Source organism: Pecten maximus, chromosome 8 (genome assembly GCF_902652985.1).
Source record: "Pecten maximus chromosome 8, xPecMax1.1, whole genome shotgun sequence".
Classification (NCBI taxonomy): Eukaryota; Metazoa; Mollusca; class Bivalvia; order Pectinida; family Pectinidae; genus Pecten; species Pecten maximus.
In genome coordinates this window covers 40,015,111-40,041,463 of record NC_047022.1, presented here as the reverse complement: position 1 = coordinate 40,041,463, position 26,353 = coordinate 40,015,111, and the positions used below count along the sequence as shown (strand labels likewise).

The 26,353-nt window shown below is 37.1% G+C and overlaps 1 protein-coding gene across 5 annotated transcripts in view; it reads right to left on the bottom strand.

The window, feature by feature from the left end:
- The window catches only part of LOC117333495 (serine/arginine repetitive matrix protein 2-like), a 266,971-nt gene that overhangs the window by 141,445 nt on the left and 99,173 nt on the right, over positions 1-26,353 (bottom strand). For all 5 annotated transcript variants that reach the window (XR_004533912.1, XM_033892810.1, XM_033892811.1 and 2 more), the window contains one exon: positions 15,374-15,541. Coding sequence is in view for 4 of the 5 variants with exons in the window: in XM_033892810.1 (XP_033748701.1) it covers positions 15,374-15,541 (168 nt within the window). In the remaining variant the exon portion in view is untranslated. The remainder of the gene's footprint in view (positions 1-15,373; positions 15,542-26,353) is intronic.

The window sequence follows — 26,353 nt, the reverse complement described above, 5'->3', positions numbered from 1 at the left end:
CAATAACAAATGTCAATCTATTTATAGTAACAAGACATCAATTTTCAGTTCAGGTGGTTGAAACACACCCCAGTTAACAAGAGATTGGATAATTAACTAAGTTGATAGAGTGAGGACATATAACATCTACTTATAGTAATGGTGACCTCAATTTTCACCATTTGATATTGTGAAATACAAACACGTAAGAAGAAGAGATGACAAATTTTGTGTATGTGTATGAAGTTTCAGGACAATTGGATATTCAATGAAATCAACACAGCAAGGACATTGGAAATCTAATTATAGTAATAGTGACCTCAGTTTTGACCCCAGATAGTTGAAACAGGAACTCTTGGTGATGATTGAAAGTAATTAAGTGTATAAAGTTTCAGGACCTTAGATAAGTAATGGAGTCTAATGAGCAAGGCCATTGCAAATCTATTTATAGTAATGATAACTTTTTGACTCAAGGTGGTTGAAACACAAACTTGTACAAACTTGTACAAGAGATGATTGTTGTAAACAGGAAGTATGAAGTTTAAGGACAATCAGAGAGTTATGATGTTAAAAGAGAGAGGAGCTCAAAATGCATCTATTTATAGTAACAGTGACCTCAATTTTAACCACAGGAGGTTGAAGTGCAAGCAAGTCCAAGAGATGACGGTAATGAGTAAATGTTCAAAGCTTCAGGACAACTGGATAATTCAAATCAAGTTAACTAGAATGAGGATGTTATTTGGTTATGTATGAATATACTAGCTAGCCTGTCAAGGAGGGAATAAAAATCAGTAAGAGTATAGTATCCCTTATAGAGATTCAGGGAGGGAATCAAAATCAGTAAGCATATAGCATCCCTTATAGAGATTCAGGGAGGGAATCAAAATCAGTAAGCGTATAGCATCCCTTATAGAGATTCAGGGAGGGCATACAAATCAGTAAGCGTATAGCATTCCTTATAGAGATTCAGGGAGGGCATACAAATCAGTAAGCGTATAGTATCCCTTATAGAGATTCAGGGAGGGCATACAAATCAGTTAGCATATAGCATCCCTTATAGAGATTCAGGGAGGGAATACAAATCAGTAAGCGTATAGCATCCCTTATAGAGATTCAGGGAGGGCATACAAATCAGTAAGCGTATAGCATCCCTTATAGAGATTCAGGGAGGGAATAAAAATCAGTTAGCGTATAGCATCCCTTATAGAGATTCAGGGAGGGAATCAAAATCAGTAAGCGTATAGCATCCCTTATAGAGATTCAGGGAGGGAATCAAAATCAGTAAGCGTATAGCATCCCTTATAGAGATTCAGGGAGGGAATACAAATCAGTAAGCGTATAGCATCCCTTATAGAGATTCAGGGAGGGAATAAAAATCAGTTAGCGTATAGCATCCCTTATAGAGATTCAGGGAGGGAATACAAATCAGTAAGCGTATAGCATCCCTTATAGAGATTCAGGGAGGGAATAAAAATCAGTTAGCGTATAGCATCCCTTATAGAGATTCAGGGAGGGAATACAAATCAGTTAGCGTATAGCATCCCTTATAGAGATTCAGGGAGGGAATAAAAATCAGTTAGCGTATAGCATCCCTTATAGAGATTCAGGGAGGGAATACAAATCAGTAAGCGTATAGCATCCCTTATAGAGATTCAGGGAGGGAATAAAAATCAGTAAGCGTATAGCATCCCTTATAGAGATTCAGGGAGGGAATAAAAATCAGTAAGCGTATAGCATCCCTTATAGAGATTCAGGGAGGGAATAAAAATCAGTAAGCGTATAGCATCCCTTATAGAGATTCAGGGAGGGAATAAAAATCAGTAAGCGTATAGTATCCCTAGTATCAGTAATGTAGTATATATAGTATCCCTAGTATCAGTAATGTAGTATATCACATAAGAGATTCATCAGCCCACACGAATTGAGATTACCACACAGAAATCTGCCTGGCAGACAAAAAACCACATTGTCTACCAAGAAGTGATCCCTATGTCTCTTTAAGGCGACACAAAAGCTAGAAGTGTCCAAAGGGGAGTTTTTAATCCTGTGACATATAGCTTGTTTACATCTCAAGTCGGTGAGTGCTCACATTCCAATACATGTGATCAAAGCTTTAACTAAATAAACACATTCTAATACTTTTTTATAAGAGTTGAAATTGTTGAAGTATGCATTAATTAATGTAGATGTTATGAATTTCTGCAATTAGTAAGATATCAGTGGCTCTGTTGTGGCAAGTTGGCAGTGTTGTGGTACGATGGCTGTGTTGTTGTAAGATGACAGTGTGGTGGTAAGATGACAGTGTTGTGGTAAGATGACAGTGTTGTGGTACGATGACAGTGTTGTGGTAAGATGACAGTGTTGTGGTACGATGGCTGTGTTGTTGTAAGATGACAGTGTTGTGGTACGATGGCTGTGTTGTTGTAAGATGACAGTGTTGTTGTATGATGACAGTGTTGTAAGATGACAGTGTTGTTGTATGATGACAGTGTTGTAAGATGACAGTGTGGTGGTAAGATGACAGTGTTGTAAGATGGCAGTGTTGTGGTAAGATGACAGAGTTGTGGTAAGATGACACTGTTGTGGTAAGATGACAGTGTTGTGGTAGTGTTGTGGTAAGATGACAGTGTTGTGGTAAGATGACAGTGTTGTGGTATGACGACAGTGTTGTGGTAAGATGACAGTGTTGTGGTAAGATGACAGTGTTGTGGTAAGATGACAGTGTTGTGGTAAGATGACAGTGTTGTAGTATGATGACAGTGTTGTGGTAGTGTTGTGGTAAGATGACAGTGTTGTGGTAAGATGACAGTGTTGTAAGATGACAGTGTTGTGGTATGATGACAGTGTTGTGGTAAGATGACAGTGTTGTGGTAAGATGACAGTGTTGTGGTAAGATGACAGTGTTGTGGTAAGATGACAGTGTTGTTGTAAGATGACAGTGTTGTGGTAAGATGACAGTGTTGTGGTATGATGACAGTGTTGTGGTAGTGTTGTGGTAAGATGACAGTGTTGTGGTAAGATGACAGTGTTGTGGTAAGATGACAGTGTTGTGGTAAGATGACATAGTTGTGGTAAGATGACAGTGTTGTGGTAAGATGACATAGTTGTGGTATGATGACAGTGTTGTGGTAAGATGACAGTGTTGTGGTAGTGTGGTGGTAAGATGACAGTGTTGTGGTATGATGACAGTGTTGTAAGATGACAGTGTTGTAAGATGACAGTGTTGTGGTATGATGACAGTGTTGTGGTAGTGTTGTGGTAAGATGACAGTGTTGTGGTAAGATGACAGTGTTGTAAGATGACAGTGTTGTAAGATGACAGTGTTGTGGTAAGATGACAGTGTTGTGGTAAGATGACAGTGGTGTGGTAAGATGACAGTGTTGTGGTAGTGTGGTGGTAAGATGACAGTGTTGTGGTAAGATGACAGTGTTGTGGTTAGATGACAGTGTTGTTGTAAGATGACAGTGGTGTGGTATGATGACAGTGTTGTAAGATGACAGTGTTGTGGTAAGATGACAGTGTTGTGGTATGGTAAGATGACAGTGTTGTGGTAAGATGACAGTGTTGTGGTAAGATGACAGTGTTGTGGTAAGATGACAGTGTTGTGGTAAGATGGCAGTGTTGTGGTAAGATGACAGTGATGTGGTAAGATGACAGTGCTGTGGTAAGATGACAGTGTTGTGGTAAGATGACAATGTTGTGGTAAGATGACAGTGTTGTGGTACGATGCCTGTGTTGTGGTAAGATGACAGTGTTGTTGTAAGATGACAGTGTGGTGGTAAGATGACAGTGTTGTTGTAGTGTTGTGGTAAGATGACAGTGTTGTGGTAAGATGACAGTGTTGTGGTAAGATGACAGTGTTGTGGTAAGATGACAGTGTTGTGGTAAGATGACAGTGTTGTGGTAAGATGACAGTGTTGTGGTACGATGGCTGTGTTGTTGTAAGATGACAGTGTTGTGGTACGATGGCTGTGTTGTTGTAAGATGACAGTGTTGTTGTATGATGACAGTGTTGTAAGATGACAGTGTTGTTGTATGATGACAGTGTTGTAAGATGACAGTGTGGTGGTAAGATGACAGTGTTGTAAGATGGCAGTGTTGTGGTAAGATGACAGAGTTGTGGTAAGATGACACTGTTGTGGTAAGATGACAGTGTTGTGGTAGTGTTGTGGTAAGATGACAGTGTTGTGGTAAGATGACAGTGTTGTGGTATGATGACAGTGTTGTGGTAAGATGACAGTGTTGTGGTAAGATGACAGTGTTGTGGTAAGATGACAGTGTTGTGGTAAGATGACAGTGTTGTAGTATGATGACAGTGTTGTGGTAGTGTTGTGGTAAGATGACAGTGTTGTGGTAAGATGACAGTGTTGTAAGATGACAGTGTTGTGGTATGATGACAGTGTTGTGGTAAGATGACAGTGTTGTGGTAAGATGACAGTGTTGTGGTAAGATGACAGTGTTGTGGTAAGATGACAGTGTTGTTGTAAGATGACAGTGTTGTGGTAAGATGACAGTGTTGTGGTATGATGACAGTGTTGTGGTAGTGTTGTGGTAAGATGACAGTGTTGTGGTAAGATGACAGTGTTGTGGTAAGATGACAGTGTTGTGGTAAGATGACAGTGTTGTGGTAAGATGACAGTGTTGTGGTAAGATGACATAGTTGTGGTATGATGACAGTGTTGTGGTAAGATGACAGTGTTGTGGTAGTGTGGTGGTAAGATGACAGTGTTGTGGTATGATGACAGTGTTGTAAGATGACAGTGTTGTGGTATGATGACAGTGTTGTGGTAGTGTTGTGGTAAGATGACAGTGTTGTGGTAAGATGACAGTGTTGTAAGATGACAGTGTTGTAAGATGACAGTGTTGTGGTAAGATGACAGTGTTGTGGTAAGATGACAGTGGTGTGGTAAGATGACAGTGTTGTGGTAGTGTGGTGGTAAGATGACAGTGTTGTGGTATGATGACAGTGTTGTGGTAGTGTTGTGGTAAGATGACAGTGTTGTGGTAAGATGACAGTGTTGTAAGATGACAGTGTTGTAAGATGACAGTGTTGTGGTAAGATGACAGTGTTGTGGTAAGATGACAGTGGTGTGGTAAGATGACAGTGTTGTGGTAGTGTGGTGGTAAGATGACAGTGTTGTGGTAAGATGACAGTGTTGTGGTTAGATGACAGTGTTGTTGTAAGATGACAGTGGTGTGGTATGATGACAGTGTTGTAAGATGACAGTGTTGTGGTAAGATGACAGTGTTGTGGTAAGATGACAGTGTTGTGGTATGATGACAGTGTTGTAAGATGACAGTGTTGTGGTAAGATGACAGTGTTATAAGATGACAGTGTGGTGGTAAGATGACAGTGTTGTGGTAAGATGACAGTGTTGTAAGATGACAGTGTTGTGGTAAGATGACAGTGTTGTGGTAAGATGACAGTGTTGTGGTAAGATGAGTGTTGTGGTAAGATGACAGTGGTGTGGTAAGATGACAGTGTTGTTGTAAGATGACAGTGTTGTGGTAAGATGACAGTGTTGTGGTAAGATGACAGTGTTGTGGTAAGATGACAATGTTGTGGTAAGATGACTGTGTTGTGGTAAGATGACAGTGTTGTGGTAAGATGACAGTGTTGTGGTATGATGACAGTGTTGTGGTAAGATGACTGTGTTGTGGTAAGATGACAGTGTTGTGGTAAGATGAGTGTTGTGGTAAGATGACAGTGTTGTGGTAAGATGACAGTGTTGTGGTAAGATGACAGTGTTGTGGTAAGATGACAGTGGTGTGGTAAGATGACAGTGTTGTGGTAAGATGACAGTGTTGTAAGATGACAGTGCTGTTGTAAGATGACAGTGCTGTTGTAAGATGACAGTGTTGTGGTAGGATGACAGTGTTGTGGTAAGATGACAGTGTTGTAAGATGACAGTGTTGTGGTAAGATGACAGTGTTGTTGTAAGATGACAGTGTTGTGGTAAGATGACTGTGTTGTGGTAAGATGACAGTGTTGTGGTATGATGACAGTGTTGTGGTAAGATGACAGTGGTGTGGTAAGATGACAGTGGTGTGGTAAGATGACAGTGTTGTGGTAAGATGACAGTGTTGTAAGATGACAGTGCTGTTGTAAGATGACAGTGTTGTGGTAGGATGACAGTGTTGTGGTAAGATGACAGTGTTGTAAGATGACAGTGTTGTGGTAAGATGACAGTGTTGTAAGATGACAGTGCTGTGGTAAGATGACAGTGTTGTGGTAAGATGACAGTGTTGTGGTAAGATGACAGTGTTGTGGTAAGATGACAGTGTTGTGGTAAGATGACAATGTTGTGGTAAGATGACAGTGGTGTGGTAAGATGACAGTGTTGTGGTAAGATGACAGTGTTGTGGTAAGATGACAGTGTTGTGGTAAGATGACAGTGTTGTGGTAGTGTTGTGGTAAGATGACAGTGTTGTGGTAAGATGACAGTGTTGTGGTAGTGTTGTGGTAAGATGACAGTGTTGTTGTAAGATGACAGTGCTGTGGTAAGATGACAGTGTTGTGGTAAGATGAAAGTAAAATAGAGGAGACATTGAGCTGCCAACAGTGTTGATCATAAGACACTGATACAATTTGATGGTGACATCCTGATAGTTGTGGTTTATCATCAACTTAGGATAAAAGTGTATAAGAATAACAGGACATCAGAATTTATACCTGGCTATATACAGCAATGCTGATAATCCAAAAATTGTACATCCAAATTGTCTCTATAAAGTTAGCAATGCCAATTGATCATGTCTAAAAGTTGCAGCTTGCCTTCAACACAATTATCATCTTCCCAATTCTCAACAACACAAAGCTGTTACTACACCCGCAATACTCCTAAAATCTCACAGCTACTCTCTGAGGAAATCTAGCTGTTCTTGGTATAGGTCTTACTGTTTTCTCAGATTTCCCCCCCAAATTTAACAGACATGTTTTGACATTTGGGAAGTAAATAGTTTTGTTATAGGTAAAACAAATCAACGTAAGTGTGAATTAAGACTTCAAGCTGTGAACTTTTTGAACTGGAAACAAACACAACTAAAATCTCTTTCAGATGAATTCAGTTTCTCCAATACACAAAAATGACAGTCAAATTCAATGTAACAAAGGAGTATTTTAATTACACTGGACTACCTCTGAGACTTGCTCATTTATTTAACGAACAACAATTAATTTACTTTTAGATTTCATATGAATGGTTGATTGTTTAGCCAGTGACAATTGTAGGACCTTGGCAACACACAATATGGCCTGACCCCATTTATCTCCTAAAGGTGGCCTGACCCTATTTATCTCCCTAGGGTTTCTCATTACAGTGACAAAGGAGTAAGGAATTCATTTAATTAGTGTTCACAAATTAACACTTGGATTCTGCCAAATATATTACTAACTGAGGGAAACAAATGTTTGTCTGACAGCAACTGATCCTGTTGAATAGCAGTTCTAGCTGTAAAGTTTAGACTGGAACCAGTACCTTACACTGCATCATGAAACTGTTCGCTGATAACTCAAAACTTTTCAGAAACAATATCAGCCCAGCTGAATCACAAGAACTTCAGACAACATTAACAAAATTGTCAAATGGACAGCTGACTGGAAAATGTCCCTTAACACCAAAAAAAATAAACACCTAAACATTGGCAACTTAGAACAAACTAGAACTGTCGCCAGGATGGCTGACTAATACCCCCGCAATCTACACGAGTCAATGGTGAATTGGAACTGTTAATTAGAGGCTAACTAAGATAACCCAGTAATATAGTGACCAGTTGCCATAGCAACCATAGTTTTGAGAAAAAGAAAGTGAGATGCACATCTGCACATGGTCCTCTATATTTGTGTGAAGTTTCATTGAAATCGGCCCTTCGGTTTAGGAGGAGTTGTCTGGACAAACTTAAAGTTATGGTTCTTATCAGAAAACCTGTTTATAGTGACCAGTTGCCATAGCAACCATAATTTGCAGAAAAAGAAAGTGGCATACACATCTACACATGGTCCTCTATATTTGTGTGAAGTTTCATTGAAATCAGCCATTCGGTTTATGAGGAGTTGTCCGGACAAACTTACAGTTATGGTTCTTATCAGAAAACCTGTTTATAGTGACCAGTTGCCATAGCAACCATAATTTTGAGAAAAAGAAAGTGGAATGCACATCTACACATGGTCCTCTATATTTGTGTGAAGTTTCATTGAAATAGGCCATTTAGTTTAGGAGGAGTTGTCTGGACAAACTTAAAGTTATGGTTCTTATCAGAAAACCTGTTTATAGTGACCAGTTGTCATAGCAACCATAATTTTGAGAAAAAGAAAGTGGCACGCACATCTACACATGATCATTAATATGTGTGTGAAGTTTCATTGAAATCGGCCCATCGGTTTAGGAGGAGTTGTCCGGACAAAATGCGTCTACAGACGGCCGGCCGGCCGGCCGGACGGACGGACAGACAACCTGATTCCAGTATACCTAACTTCGTTGCGGGGGTATAAATACAAAGTACTACTTTCTATGAAATAAACAAACAGAAAAGGTAAAAAAAGAAGATCTATGTGTGGTGTTCGACGATAAACTTAAATTTAGCCTTCATGTGTCGAGTCAAACAGTAAACAAAGGCAACCGTATCCTAGGTCTTTATATTGTCAGAACATTTGTCTGTACGGATATATCTGTTTCCCACTGTACAAGAGCCATATTAGACCCGACTTACAGTATGATACAAAGGTATGGTCACCTTTGCTAAAACAAGGACCAAATTGCAATTGAAAAAAGTCTATCTTCATCGAATAATTCAGCAAACAGGAAAAGAAAACTTCAAGCTTCATTTTCAACTTCAAACCTGATCACAAAGATTACAGTCCATTCGATGGGACGACATATTCCCTATTTATTGTCCCTTTCCAATGTTGATCATCCAATCATACTGAACCACACAGTTCAGCAATGTAATTGCACAAATCACACCTTTATGTGGAGAGAACATTTTTGGGGGTGTTATAAGATTCCATAACTGTATGCAAATTTGTGAAGCATTCCATATCTATATCTACACATATCAAAATTGGAATGACACAGGAGATTTGCAAGTTTAAGTTCACCATTAGTCATGGGAGGTTTATGTAAAATGTTGTATTTACCGGGGTAATTAGTAATTTTGAGAATATATTTATGAAGCTCTATTTTGTACTTTCTACCAGTGCTTAGAGAATGGACACAATTATATGTTCTCCAATGTCAAAATTAATCATATGTCAAATATTAGGGGTTTATTTGACCGAGAAGTATTTAAAATTTTTGTAATCATTCGCCATTTGAGGCCTGATTGCCGTCATAGTTGAATTACCAAAATGGACCTGAAATCAATATTTTTAAAAGAGAATGATCTGACTTGAATATTTCATAAAAATAATTTAATACATCGTTTATTTACTTCATTCAGATCTTCAGACACCATATAATTTGTGAAGTCATATATAGAAATATATGAACTATTTTTTTTATTGATTTATAGTTCACACAAGTAAGCACTAGATGTAAGCAGTAAGTATATGTACCGCTATCTACTGGCATGACTTTGAGTACAGTAGACTACACTCGCTTTGTGGATATTGACAGGATAACATATATTTACATACTAATTCAATTTTAGAATAGTAACTGAAATCTTGTAACAGCATGGCACAAATAGTCATCTAAACATTTGTTGTATATTGAAAAAATATTTAAGGTAAATATTAACTCATTTGCTTGACTTCAATTTTCAGTTTGATTACTCCGTGTTTGAAGTATGGTGTAGTGAGAATTTCAAGTCTTGATAATGACTTGATGAAAATTCTAAATTAACAAATTATTAAAATAAATTTGTTTGAAAAATAACACAAGTTCCACAGCAATATTATATAGAGAATCAATCACAATATTTCAGAAGTTATAAAACTACAAATAACAATTAACGGCTGAATATCAAATTAAGTGAATATCACAAGTATTTTTGCATTTGTTTTTAGATAATCCGGATTTCCGTTTTCAGGCTTTAAAAAAAATTACGTAGACGTAGTGCATTGTAAACGTAGCCATGTAACAGCTGATTTTAATCAGATTGACTTAACATGAACTTAACACCGTCTCAGTAGTTCGTCACAATCGAAAATTTGGTCGTGAATTCGGTATTTAAAAAAAATTCATATGGTCTCTATACACACGCCAAAGATTACTATATTGGGTCCATTCTCTCGTAAAAATATCGATGTTGGGTCCACTATCGGCCATTTCGGTAATTCAACTCTAACGACAATCGGGCCGTGATTCGCAAATGAAAAATTAATTTAAAATTCGGTCAAATAAACCTCTAATATTTTACATATGATACAATTAGGCATTGAATAACATATATTTGGGTCAATTCTCTGAAAATAATGCCAATTTATATTATAATTAAGCCCCATTTTTCTTCGTTTCGGTATTTCCAAGTCCGCTTCACCTGTGGTCCGTTTCAGTAAATATTCTCGTCTTTGCCGAAATAAAAACAAGCTATATAATTGTTCATTTTAAACATGACAACAACTGCCAACCACACATATCCATAAATGTTGATATCATCTGAATATTGCCGTAGTTATCTGCCACTTCGATTGTAAACCCCCTGCCAAAATCATGGAAGAATCGACCAATCAAATTGGTTTAACTTTTGATTTCCGTAATCTTGCAGTTACCTCCCTTACAACAGTAAATACGTTCCAAGAATCGCCTACAACAAGCAACCCCGCGCACATAACAAGATATTATCATTTGCATTTGATTTATTGGTCATTTTCGTCAAAGGAAAATGGTATTTGGAAATTTGATGACAACGTTAACGCTATGACCAGTCACCCTGACCACAAATGCCACCTAATTGTAAGTCTATACATATGTACAGTTCTTTCTCGCAAGCACGTACAGTAACCTATAGTATGATACAATGTATCGTCTCGTATGCCGTCATTGATATATTTCTTTCTCAAAATTATAGAAATACACACCTAGTTGATAAACATGTAACATTCTAGAATATATATATTGCACATTTAAGTAAATCGCGGACATATTTGCAGACCTATGCTATAATGTCAGCCGTTTTGGAATGAACACGGAAGAGCAAAACTTTCTAAACATCCGGAGACGAATGCGCCTGCGCAATAGTTGTTTACATAAATATATTGACCTGGAGTTATTCGCAAAGTTCAGGTTCATTTAGTCTTCACAATTCGCTAGCGTTATGCATTTCTCAAATCGTATGCATCTTGAAAACATCTACTGAATACATTTCAACATTTTCGGTACAACTACTACATAAAACGAAGATGTTTTTGCAAGTAAATTATTTGAAGCGTTAGGCAATGGGGGCAGCCATATTTCATTGAAACAGACAGTAGATGGCGTATTGGTGAATGTGGTTACCAAATATGGTCATTTTCTCAGTCCAGTTCTTGATTGCAATAACCGAACATTAATGTTCGTTTAAAAACAACATTGACAAACTCAATAAGGATAAACTATTTACTAGCTCAACAACTAGCAGATCAGGACAAATGTTACTTTCTGCCCAATAGGTAGTAAGAAGCCCCTACTCTTATAAAATAGCCTGAATGCGCATTGGTGTAAAAATACTGTACAAGTTTATCAAAGTTATAATCGGATAACCAAGATATATAAGTAGAACGAAATGCAACTCAACTAGCTGAAGTTAGCTAACAAGTGGTGTCTAAAGTAACAGGAGATAAAAAGTTAGTACCTTTCTAAATCTCTGTATAAAATGTGAAGATAAACTGGTAGTTAGAGGATGTTCTATTGTTAGTATAGATATAATCTGCTATGTAGAGTATGTCTAATATAGACCAATTCTAAAAGGTGTGAACATAATATTATCACTGGCCAAACAGAATTGTATGGTAATGAAATCTTCGTTTAAACCACACAACCAACAAGAGCTGTTGGAGAACAGCATAGCTCGTCTCGCAAATGTTTGTCAATAAATAATTAAAATATATTAATTGGAATGGTTTCGCAAATTGCATTAATAATATTTATATTATTTACTTGATCAGATTGTGTTTTGTGAATTCATGCAATTTTCAAAACCATACCAATTTATATATATATAAATTTTTTATATTGTCAAACATTCGGGAGACAAGCTATGCTGCTGTAGATTAAATGAATATATTAAATACAAATGTAATTGCTTTTGGACATATTTCTTAATTTTTTTGATAAAATAGTATCCTCATGAGAGTTGTCTCCCTTGAAAAATGTGGACCGGTATAAATTGTTTAATGTGAGCATTTTCACATTGTTTTATTTTCAGTTTCACTCCAAGAATGGAAAGTATAACTCCATATGGACTCTTTTACCAAATATCAGCACCTTAGTACAATCATAAAGTGATAAGTTAATAGCTTTCAACATTTCCACAAAAAAAATTAAAAAATTCGTTTTTTCCCCAAAAAAATCTTTCAGTTTAACTCTGGCAAGGGATATTTTAACCCCCACAGGGAACCTAATACCATTCATTACTATGCCTTTCAACACTCACAACATCAACTTAACACAAAGTCCAAAGATTTAAAAACAAAAACAAAACAAGAGATCCCAGAGGGATCTTGGCGCCCACCATTGAATGATCTTTATAGGTTCCATGTCAGATTGATCTTTTCTCTACTTTTCCCTTCTAAGTCTTACTAATCTGTGTAAATTCAGAAACAGCCCTCTAGTACTTTTCAAACAAGGGGTACCTATATATAAAATTTAAGATTTAGCGATAATGGCTGTCTGTCCGCCATGTTGCTTTCGGATTGGTCCCAAAATGCAACACCAGGGACCAAGGGGAACCTACATATGAAATTTGAGAAAGATCCCTTCAGCACTTTCTTAGAAATAGCGATAACACGTTTCAATTGTCAAGATCTAAGATGGCTGCCTATCGGCCATGTTGTTTTCCGATTAGTCTCAAATTGCAATATGCATAACTAGGCACCGAGGGGAACCTACATATGAAATTTGAGAAAGATCCCTTCATTACTTTCTGAGAAATAGCGATAACAAACTTCAATTGTCAAAATCCAAGATGGCTGCCTGTCGGCCATGTTTTTTTCCGATTGGTCTCAAAATGCTTTATGCATAACTAGGCACCAAGGGGAACCTATATATGAAATTTAAGAAAGATCTCTTCAGTACATTCTGAGAAATAGCGATAACAAACTTCAATTGTCAAAATCCAAGATGGCTGCCTGTTGGCCATGTTGTTTTCCGATTGGTCTCAAAATGCAATATGCATAACTAGGCAGCAAGGGGAACCTACATATGAAATTTGAGAAAGATCCCTTCAGTACATTCTGAGAAATAGCGATAACAAACTTCAATTGTCAAAATCCAAGACGGCTGCCTGTCGGCCATGTTGTTTTGCGATTGGTCTCAAAATGCAATATGCATAACTAGGCACCAAGGGGAACCTACATATGAAATTTGAGAAAGATCCCTTCAGTACCTTCTGAGAAATAGCGATAACAAACTTCAATTGTCAAAATCCAAGATGGCTGCCTGACGGCCATGTTGTTTTCCGATTGGTCTCAAAATGCAATATGCATAACTAGGCACCAAGGGGAACCTACATATGAAATTTCAGAAAGATCCCTTCAGTGCTTTCTGAGAAATAGCGATAACAAACTTCAACTGTCAAAATCCAAGATGGCTGCCTGTCGGCCATGTTGTTTTGCGATTGGTCTCAAAATGCGTTATGCATAACTCGGCAGCAAGGGGAACCTACATATGAAATTTGAGGAAGATCTCTTCAGTACATTCTGAGAAATAGCGATAACAAACTTCAATTGTCAAAATCCAAGATGGCTGCCTGTCGGCCATGTTGTTTTGCGATAGGTCTCAAAATGCTTAATGCATAACTAGGCACCAAGGGGAACCTACATATGAAATTTGAGAAAGATCCCTTCAGTACCTTCTGAGAAATAGCGATAACAAACTTCAATTGTCAAAATCCAAGATGGCTGCCTGTCGGCCACGTTGTTTTCCGATTGGTCTCAAAATGCAATATTCATAACAAGGCACCAAGGGGAACCTACATATGAAATTTGAGAAAGATCCCTTCAGTACTTTTTGAGAAATAGCGATAACAAACTTCAATTGTCAAAATCCAAGATGGCTGCCTGTCGGCCATGTTGTTTTTCGATTGGTCTCAAAATGCAATATGCATAACTAGGCAGCAAGGGGAACCTACATATGAAATTTCAGAAAGATCCCTTCAGTGCTTTCTGAGAAATAGCGATAACAAACTTCAATTGTCAAAATCCAAGATGGCTGCCTGTCCGCCATGTTGTTTTCCGATTGGTCTCAAAATGCAATATGCATAACTAGGCAGCAAGGGGAACCTACATATGAAATTTGAGAAAGATCCCTTCAGTACTTTCTGAGAAATAGCGATAACAAACTTCAATTGTCAAAATCCAAGATGGCTGCCTGTCGGCCATGTTGTTTTCCGTTAGGTCTCAAAATGGGATATGCATAACTAGGCACCAAGGGGAACCTACATATGAAACTTGAGAAAGATCCCTTCAGTACTTTCTGAGAAATAGCGATAACAAGAATTGTTTACGGACGGACGGAGGGACGGACGGAGGGACGGACGGAGGGACGGACGGAGGGACGGACGGAGGGACGGCCGGACGGACCACGGACCACGGACGCAGGGCGATTTGAATAGCCCACCATCTGATGATGGTGGGCTAAAAACACAGATTTAAAAAGAAAAAATCCAATTTTTTAAAAAGTTTTAACCCAGGAAGAGATCATCTTACTCCATAGAGACTCTACTGCCAACTATCAGCACCCTAGTACAATTATAAAGTGATGTATTGATACCTTTCAACACTTGCACCAAAAACTTAACGTAGAAATATTCTAAGTCCAAAAATTTTCAAAAATGTGTTTTTTTTCCAAAAAAATCTTTTAGTTGAACTCCGGCAGGGGATAGTTTAACCCCTACAGGGACCATATTATCATAAATTACTATGCCTTTCAACACTTGCACCAAAAACTTAACATTTGAAAAACCGACGCCAACCCCGGAGTGACAACATAAGCTCTCACTCTTCTTCGAAGAGACGAGCTAAAAAGGGCTGACAAAAAAGATGTCTACCAAGAAATTTGTATATGTTGAATTTTTGAAATTTGAAATGCATGACAACATAACGTATAAGTTTTGATGACTAGAAAGAGTCCTGGTGTCTATATACAGAATACAGATTCTCAAAGAGAAATGTGACCAACTCTTTCAGAACATACATTGTAGTTCAGAAACTGAGCTCCCTCCCTCTGTATTGTTAAAGGTCTGAAGCCGTCATTACCTGTACTTTTTCTGGGCCATGGCGAGTGCTTTGGCTGCGTCTTCCTTTGCTTTGCGATCAGGATCAAATGAGGACCCATCCACATAATGCTCACTGATGCCGAATGCCTCTTTGAGCCGAGCATTTTTTTGTTGTGTAGCCTCTGCTATCTGGTGGCTTTCCTTTGCTCTGTAATAAACAAAACAGGTTGATTATAATAAATCCAACTCAATACCAATGAGATTTATAATACTAAGTGTCCTTGTATCGTCATGTTTGGTTGGGTGTTGATGAAGAGAACATACATCGTTTTACACTCGTGTGTGTTATACATCTATAACATGAATATTACTTATCTAATTTGACTTTCTTTTACAGATATTGAGAAATTATTAAGCAGGTCTACAAGTCAATTAGAGCTGAGTTCAAATATCAATCCCTTGGCCTTAGCATATTTGACACCAGTGACCTTGAATGTAGGTCAAGGTCATTCATTTGAACAAACTTAGTAGTCTTTCATCCCAGCATGTATGATGTTTGAACCTTTTTTACCCCTGCGACCATGAATGTTAGTCACTGTCATTCATTTGAACAAACTTGGTAGTCCTTCACTGCAGTATGCTACATTACTAATATCAGCTCCCTTGGTATCTTGGTTATATGATATTTAATATTAAAGATTTTTGCTTATGTGACCCCTGTGACGTTTAATAAAGATCAAGGTTATTCATATGAACAAACTTTATCTTAGCATACTACAGACCTCCACTATCAACTCCCTTGACAATTTGGTTATTGAGAAGAAGTCATTATTTTTTTTAGCCTATTTGACTCCTGTGACCTTGGATGTAGGTCAATTTCATTCATTTGAACAAACTTGGTAGCCCTATACCCCAGCATGCCAAAGGACCAATATCATCTAGGTCTCTTTGCCTCATAGTTATTGAGGAGAAGTTGTTTAAAGGAAAAAGGTGACACCGGACAGTCGGAGGAAAGGACAGCTAGACAAACAGACAAGCAGGCAGATGGATGGACGGATGGACAGAAGATAGACGACACACCACGGCATAAGCTAACTTGCCCTTCTGGCAGGTGAACTAAGATAACAACACAGCACCTACAGATGTCCAGTTTTTAATAATATGTGTCACATCGATCCAAGTCAAATTGTTCTTTACTTCTGTACCTACAATGTTGCGTTAAGAAAACTGTTTTGTACAGCCAATGTGGCAGTAAGTCATTTTCAGTCTGTGACGAGGTTTCATTAGCCAATAGGGCAGTTCAGATGTATAAGATTCTCATTGTGTGTGTGTAATTGTGAGGCCTATAAACCTGACTGTTGTTCCAATAAATCTGTGGACTAACTATGTAACACAAGGCCAAGAGGATACAGTCATACAATTCTATCATAAAATCATGTCATTACCACATTGGAAGATACAGAAAATTTCTTTCTTTCCAGTACATGTTAAATTAACCCAGGACACATATCATTCCAAACTTGATCTACTACATTGGTAAGCAAGCCTTCTTTTATCACCAGAATGACTCCTGATGATAAGTCCGCATTCAACTCCTGGTAACTTACCAACAACAACTTGTTTCCATGACAACAGTTAGATCAGAACACACAAAGAAAAGGTAAATCACAACACAACCTAAATCTGTCCTAGGCTTTTGAAACAAAGGACACAATTGAAATATGCTATCTTTAAGTCTGTTTAATTATTACATGTTCAAGCTATGATGGATAATTAATTTGTTGTGGTCAATATCACACAACAGAGTCTTCACACAAGGAAAATACACTTGACGCAGCAGAAAAATCATGGATTCATCTGCCAAAGCATTATGAATCCTTACAGCTTGCTCTTAAAGCCTTGACACAATATGTGAATATGTTTGTTAAAGGTACAACATTGGCTCAGATAAAGATGATCAGGGTACAAACCATTGTCCTACTTACAAAATGTGGAAAATGTTGATGTTCCTAGTGGATTATAACAGATGAGTAAGTTTAGCTTGTCAGTTCGTATGGTGATTAAGAATGAAGGCAAGGTCATTGAGACTCATTTCTGTGTCACAGTGCATGCTTCACACCAATTTATACTGCACCTCCAAGATCCACTGGCTCTGCAGAAGTCTTATGCAGTACTTCATCTGAACCATAAGTACAAATTAATTGTATATTATTTCCCAGGAGACAGCTGGGTTTGAGAAAAAATTTTTAACCTTTTTTCTTTGTTTTCATGGTAAATATTGAAAATTATCAATTTTAACTTGCCCAGACAAGATTTACCATTGCATGGCATTGACCTCAGTGGAATATTTGGTCACATCTGATTAGAATGCTATCAGTACGAAGCATTGGTACAGTATATATAATACAGTAGTATACCCACTGGGAATTGTCTGTGTATACATCAGTACAAAACATTGGTAAATTTTATATAGGCACAGTAACAGTACACGCCGGAAATCGTCTGTATAATTATTAATGTATGAACCAATGATCAAAGGTATATCAACTTTTCTGACCAGTCCAAGAGTTCATCAACAAATTGATTTGTCCAATTCCAATCAATCTAAAACAAGAGATCCCAGAGGGATCTTGGCGCCCACCATTGAATGATCTTTATAGGTTCCATGTCAGATTGATCTTTTCTCTACTTTTCCCTTCTTCTAAGTCTTACTAATCTGTGTAAATTCAGAAACAGCCCTCTAGATCTAGTACTTTTCAAACAAGGGGAACCTATATATAAAATTTAAGATTTAGCGATAATGGCTGTCTGTCGGCCATGTTGTTTTCCGATTGGTCCCAAAATGCAATACCAGGGACCAAGGGGAACCTACATATGAAATTTGAGAAAGATCCCTTCAGTACCTTCTGTACAATAGCGATAACAAACTTCAATTTTCAAAATACAAGATGGCTGCCTGTCAGCCAGGTTGTTTTCTGACTGGTCTCAAAATCCAATATGTATAACTAGACACAGAGGGGAACCTACAAATGAAATTCAGAAAGATCCTTTCAGCAATTTCTGATAAATAGCGATAACAATCTTCAATTGTCAAAATCCAAGATGGCTGCCTGTCGGCCATGTTGTTTTTCGATTGGTCTCAAAATGCAATATGCATAACTACGCACTGAGGGAAACCTACATATGAAATTTGAGAAAGATCCCTTCAGTACTTTCTGAGAAATAGCGATAACAAACTTCAATTGTCAAAATCCAAGATGACTGCCTGTCGGCCATGTTGTTTTCCGAATAGTCTCAAAATGCAATATGCATAACTAGGCACAGAGGGGAACCTACATATGAAATTTCAGAAAGATCCCTTCAGTACTTTCTGAGAAATAGCAATAACAAACTTCAATTGTCAAAATCCAAGATGGCTGCCTGTCGGCCATGTTGTTTTCAGATAAGTCTCAAAATGCAATATGCATAACTAGGCACTGAGGGAAACCTACATATGAAATTTCAGAAAGATCCCTTCATAAGTATCTGAGAAATAGCGATAACAAACTTCAATTGTCAAAATCCAAGATGGCTGCCTGTCGGCCATGTTGTTTTCCAATTGGTCTCAAAACGCAATATGCATAACTAGGCACCAAGAGGAACCTTTATATGAAATTTCAGAAAGATCCCTTCATAAGTTTCTGAGAAATAGCGATAACAAACTTCAATTGTCAAAATCCAAGATGGCTGCCTGTCGGCCATGTTGTTTTCCGATTGGTCTCAAAATGCAATATGCATAACTAGGCACCAAGGGGAACCTACATATGAAATTTGAGAAAGATCCCTTCAGTACTTTCTCAGAAATAGCGATAACAAACTTCAATTATCAAAATCCAAGATGGCTGCCTGTCGGCCATGTTGTTTTCCGATTGGTCTCAAAATGCAATATGCATAACTAGGCACCAAGGGGAGTCTACATATGAAATTTGAGAAAGATCCCTTCAGTACTTTCTCAGAAATAGCGATAACAAACTTCAATTATCAAAATCCAAGATGGCTGCCTGTCGGCCATGTTGTTTTCCGATTGGTCTCAAAATGCAATATGCATAACTAGGCACCAAGGGAAGCCTACATATGAAATTTGAGAAAGATCCCTTCAGTACTTTCTCAGAAATAGCGATAACAAACTTCAATTGTCAAAATCCAAGATGGCTGCCTGTCGGCCATGTTGTTTTCCGATTGGTCTCAAAATGCAATATGCATAACTAGGCACTGAGGGAAACCTACATATGAAATTTGAGAAAGATCCCTTCAGTACTTTCTCAGAAATAGCGATAACAAACTTCAATTGTCAAAATCCAAGATGGCTGCCTGTCGGCCATGTTGTTTTCCGATTGGTCTCAAAATGCAATATGCATAACTAGGCACCAAGGGGAACCCACATATGAAATTTGGGAAAGATCCCTTCAGTACTCTCTGAGGATTAGCGATAACAAGAATTGTTTACGGACGGATGGACGGAGGGACGGACGGACGGACGGCCGGACGGACGGACCACGGACCACGGACGCAGGGCGATTTGAATAGCCCACCATCTGATGATGGTGGGCTAAAAAAACAGCAACAAAATGAATCTTATTGAGATATCAGAACTTATTAAGTTAAGTTTGGCATTGAAAGCCTTTGTTTTTTTTTTCATTATACTTGTTCACAGATTGTGTAAGGGATTCAGTGGCTTTTCATGTAAGAGGCACAGGCCCAAATCGACAGACAAAATGAGCTTTTATTTTGCAACAAGAAATCCAAGAGGGATCTTATTTTAAGTGTCTACCATTCATGGAATGATATTTATCGGTTGTATATTGTAAAACTGTTTTTGACTCTAATGATTTGATAACAATGGAAATCTACATATGAAATTTAGGAGAGATCTATGAAGAAATAGCAATACTAAACCTCAACTGTCAGCAATTTTGCTTTCTGGATATGACTATAAAATAAAATTTGCAAACTAGGGACCAAGGGGACCTACATATGAAGTACAAAAAGGAAAACATGACCAGCTGTTCTGGAGGGTTAAGTTTAATCTGCTCCAATGAAGGTTAAGGTTGTCCTCTCCTAAAGATGAGGACCAAGTTGGTGATAATGGAACCACTAGCACTGTAGAAAAATCTTGATCAACCTGAATCTCTAGAAATCCTGTGGTCCCCCCCCCCCCCCCCCCCCCCCCCCCATCAGCATTATAAATGCATAAATAATATAAATAATATAAGTAAAATAAATCAAAAGAAAGTGTAGATAGTCCAAGTTTTAAATTATATGTTTCAAGAAATAAGGCTATAGCTGATGCTACAATCGAATCATTTTATTCTATACAGATTGTCAGTGGAAACCATAATCATTCAGACTACAAGTGCAAACTTTTATTAATTACGACAATAAAGTTGTATGTGGTGCCATTGGTGGGATGTTGCCTGGCCAGTTATAGTGTGATGTCAGTGAGCTCTGTCCTCATACATGATATAAGGTGCATTACTTACATCACACATGGGAATATATAGACGGTAAGACATCTTCCCTGTGATAACAAAGTGACATATCTCTGTAATGATATGTTTTATATTCTGTCTGTCCTTAGTTAACGCCAGTCTCAACAGAAGATACAGTATAACTACATATATACTTTACATTATAACTACATATATACTTTACATTATAACTACATATATACTTTACAGTATAACTACATATATACTTTACAGTATAACTACATATATACTTTACATTATAACTACATATATACTTTACATTATAACTACATATATACTTTACATTATAACTATATATATACTTTACATTATAACTACATATATACTTTACAGTATAACTACATATATACTTTACAGTATAACTACATATATACTTTACAGTATAACTACATATATACTTTACAGCTGAATATATCTAAACAAGCAAACTTTTCAACTTTTTGTTTTGATAAAGCTTTAAAACTTTTAAGTATTAATCATAATGTATGTAATATTTCAAAAATCTGTTTTTAGTTTTTGCCTCGCCAGGACAATGTAAGAAAGTTATTTGAAAAATATGAAATGAAATTTGCCATACTTAATATTATGTAGTTAATCAAACTCAACATCTACAAAGTTGAAACAGGTGCCCGATTCAACTGCTGTCACAATTATCTCTATACTTGAATTAGTCCACAGCTAGTGGCAAACCAAGCTCAGACATAAAGAGCCAATTTTGTTTCCTTTACACAAACCATGCATCATCAGCTTGGCAGTTTTCCTTGGTGTCTGGTGATTTATTGATGTCTTTGGACAAATGAAATAACATGATCAGCTTAAAGAAGATGGGGTATTTCAATAGCTATCGTCATTTCTTGAGTCATCCAAATACAAGCTCACAAAATATCTTTACTTTAAGTCTAATTTGTTTTTTTTATTTGATACATTTATAATATCACATAATACAAAATCATTATAATACACCCTATCATGTCTTCATTATATATTATATTCATATATAAGTGCAAAGCATCAGCCATGCTCTTGGCATGGTGACTTGACAGTAGATGAAATTCAGATAGGTCAGTCAGGTGTAACTGTTTACATGGTGACTTCACAGTAAATGAAACTGATGTAAAATCAGTCAGGTGTAACTGTTTACATGGTGACATCGCAGTAAATGGAATTGATGACAAATCAGTCAGGTATAACTGCATGTTGACATGGTGACTTGAAGGTAAATGAAATAGATGTAAAATCAGTCAGGTGTAACAAACTGTTGGCATGGTGACTTGACAGTAAATAGAAATGATGTAAAATCAGTCAGGTGTAACTGTTTACATGGTGATTTGACAGTAAAAAGAATTGATGTAAAATCAGTCAGGTGTAACTGTTGACATGTTGACTTGACAGTAAATGGAATTGATGTAAAATCAGTCAGGTGTAACTGTTGACATGATGACTTGAAGGTAAATGAAACTGATGTAAAATCAGTCAGGTGTAACAAACTGTTGACATGGTGACTTCACAGTAAATGGAATTGATGTAAAATCAGTCAGGTGTAACAAACTGTTGACATGGTGACTTGACAGTAAATGAAATAGATATAAAATCAGTCAGGTGTAACTGTTGGCATGGTGACTTCACAGTAAATGAAACTGATGTAAAATCAGTCAGGTGTAACTGTTGGCATGGTGACTTGACAGTAAATGGAATTGATGTAAAATCAGTCAGGTATAACAAACTGTTGGCATGGTGACTTGACAGTAAATGGAATTGATGTAAAATCAGTCAGGTGTAACAAACTGTTGGCATGGTGACTTGACAGTAAATGAAATAGATATAAAATCAGTCAGGTGTAACTGTTGGCATGGTGACTTCACAGTAAATGAAACTGATGTAAAATCAGTCAGGTGTAACTGTTGGCATGGTGACTTGACAGTAAATGGAATTGATGTAAAATCAGTCAGGTATAACAAACTGTTGGCATGGTGACTTGACAGTAAATGAAATAGATATAAAATCAGTCAGGTGTAACTGTTGGCATGGTGACTTCACAGTAAATGAAACTGATGTAAAATCAGTCAGGTGTAACTGTTGGCATGGTGACTTGACAGTAAATGGAATTGATGTAAAATCAGTCAGGTGTAACAAACTGTTGGCATGGTGACTTGACAGTAAATGGAATAGATGTAAAATCAGTCAGGTGTAACTGTTGGCATGGTGACTTCACAGTAAATGAAACTGATGTAAAATCAGTCAGGTGTAACTGTTGGCATGGTGACTTGACAGTAAATGGAATTGATGTAAAATCAGTCAGGTGTAACAAACTGTTGGCATGGTGACTTGACAGTAAATGGAATAGATGTAAAATCAGTCAGGTGTAACAATTAGATTCTAATTTCACAATGTTACTTGTTAATGTAAGCTTTAATACCATCATATATTTAATATTTTACTGTATATAGTACTAGAAGTAAAATATATCCTTTTACACATTCAACAACACAAGGTTCTTCTTTGTCATTCACAATACACAAAGCCAGATATATAACTGTAGTTTTTAGCTGATTACTTCCCCATGTTTCCTGGGATAGAGATGTACAGACTGAGAGGCCTGATAGAACTGTCTGACACACGCAATGTGGAGATTTTATTTACACACAAGAGGATTGGAGATATCACACCACATAGAACATAAGAGATGGCTCACATCAACCAATACCTGCTCTGTATGGTGGGCCTCAGGATCACACATTACCTATGGCCGCCTATCATGCATACTTTATATTTCTTACAAATGATAGACCATCAGACAGCTTTATTGAGGATGTTCTCGAAATGAAATTTGTCTGACATAACATACTGTTTTGACTTGGGAACAAAACACAGTAACCAACCGTCACACTCTTTCTGTGTGTACACTCGAAAGCTGTAGAATTTGTTTGATGGGTAAAGGTACCTAAATGTCACTTCGAAAATTGAAAAGTAATAAGTAACAATTTAACTATTTCCATAATTTAATATTGTCCATATTGCTTCATGCAATGTACTATAGTGGCATGGAGTAAGATCTGATTCCATCAACTCTATGATAACCACAGTCCTAGAAATACATCGTAGTGTACATCAATTAGTGAGAAATATATTGACGAGATCTGATATCACATATATAAGTCAGAATAAGTAATATTGTAAGCTAAACTGGCTATCTCAATATCAAACAATACTTTCTTACATTGCCCTCATCTAATGAAAATATAAATGATCTAACAATGTCTAAAAAAATTGGCTCCTTTTAGACAGTACAGAATCTGAAGGCCGCGGACAACTGACAAGGGGAATGGCGGGAGGACTTATTGCCGTGGATAACTCATAGGGACTGGCAGTAGGACTAGTGGCCACGGAGAACTCATAGGGACTGGCAGTAGGACTTGTGGCCATAGAGAACTCATAGGGACTGGCAGTAGGACTTGTGGCCACAGAGAACTCATAGGGACTGGCAGTAGGACTTATCGCCATGGAGAACTCATAGGGACTGGCAGTATAGGACTAGTGGCCACAGAGAACTCATAGGGACTGGCAGTAGGACAATTATTTGGTTTATTATTTCAGGAGTCATCTTTATTGCAGGAAAGACACTAATAGATGTAAAACATTGAATAATACATGATGGCTATTCTATCTTATAGAAGCTGGTATAATATACAGCATATTCTTGGCTTCTTCATTAATATCTGTTGTACTTCAAAAGAAGGATGAGTATTTTGATATTTTCCAGAGGTGAATCATAAGTGAAAAATATGAAAAATATTCTATCTTTGAGTGAAAGTCTTGTTCATCAAGAAACCAAGCATTTTCTTTTTTTTCTCTTTATAAAAAACCTTGAAGTGAAAATGTCATGTCTTTGTAAGTAATGTAGCACTAAAAGTCACACTTTGGAGACTTTTCGTTGCAGTTGAGAAAAAATGTTATAGACAAGCTCTCTCTTCCACAAACATAATGTAACAAATTGGATAAGATTTAGCTTTCCTGATAAGAAAAGCCTAAGTTCTGTACTTTAGACCTAATTTCATCTCTACAATGGTACTATAAAATCATTTTAAGCTCCTAATAACTTTTGACTTTATTTTCAGTTTAACTATACAGCACAGTTCCTTCCGTGAACACATTAGCTCTGAGGTTTCGATCCTTACATATTGTGGAAGTTATTTTGTAAGGAATCAAGATGTCGCCTGTCTGTACTTTTGGTGTACCATACGACCTTTACTTGCCACTTTGGTTTTACAGCAATGCCACATTGATTATTCAAGATTCATTTGTTAGAGGGATAATGGATAACAAATTGTCAAGACAAATGTGTTCTCTCTGGAATTACGATTTAAAATTAGTCTAGGGGGATATTAATATTCACCTGGATCCCAATGGTATCAACATAGAACAGTAGAACTACTTCTAGAAACCGTGATATAACTCTAATGGATATTTCATTACAGAAATCTTACAGAGCTTTACCATCTTACCATAGTCAGTGGACATTCCTTATAGACCATAAAAATACTATCTATTACCTTCTATTGAAACTAAGATCGGCTCTACATAACCATGGACTAAACAAAAGCTTCTTGCATTTCACAAAACCAAAAAATCGCACAGCAACATAACCATGAAATTAGTAAGTTTGTCTTTCTCATAGAAAATAAGACATCAACATTGTCATGGAAACAATAATTATATATAGAAACTAAGACATCAACATTGTCATGGAAACAATGACTACATCCTCTCTATAGAAACTAAGACATCACCATTGTCATGGAAACAATGACTACATCCTCTCTATAGAAACTAAGACATCATCATTGTCATGGAAACAATGATTATATATAGAAACTAAGACATCATCATTGTCATAGAAACAATGACTACATCCTCTCTATAGAAACTAAGACATCACCACTGTCATGGAAACAATGACTACACCCTCTCTATAGAAACTAAGACATCACCATTGTCATAGAAACAATGACTACACCCTCTCTATAGAAACTAAGACATCACCATTGTCATGGAAACAATGACTACATCCTCTCTATAGAAACTAAGACATCACCATTGTCATGGAAACAATGACTACATCCTCTCTATAGAAACTAAGACATCACCATTGTCATGGAAACAATGATTATATATAGAAACTAAGACATCACCATTGTCATAGAAACAATGACTACACCCTCTCTATAGAAACTAAGACATCACCATTGTCATGGAAACAATGACTACATCCTCTCTATAGAAACTAAGACATCACCATTGTCATGGAAACAATGACTACATCCTCTCTATAGAAACTAAGACATCACCATTGTCATGGAAACAATGACTACATCCTCTCTATAGAAACTAAGACATCATCATTGTCATGGAAACAATGACTACATCCTCTCTATAGAAACTAAGACATCACCATTGTCATAGAAACAATGATTATATATAGCGACTAAGATAAT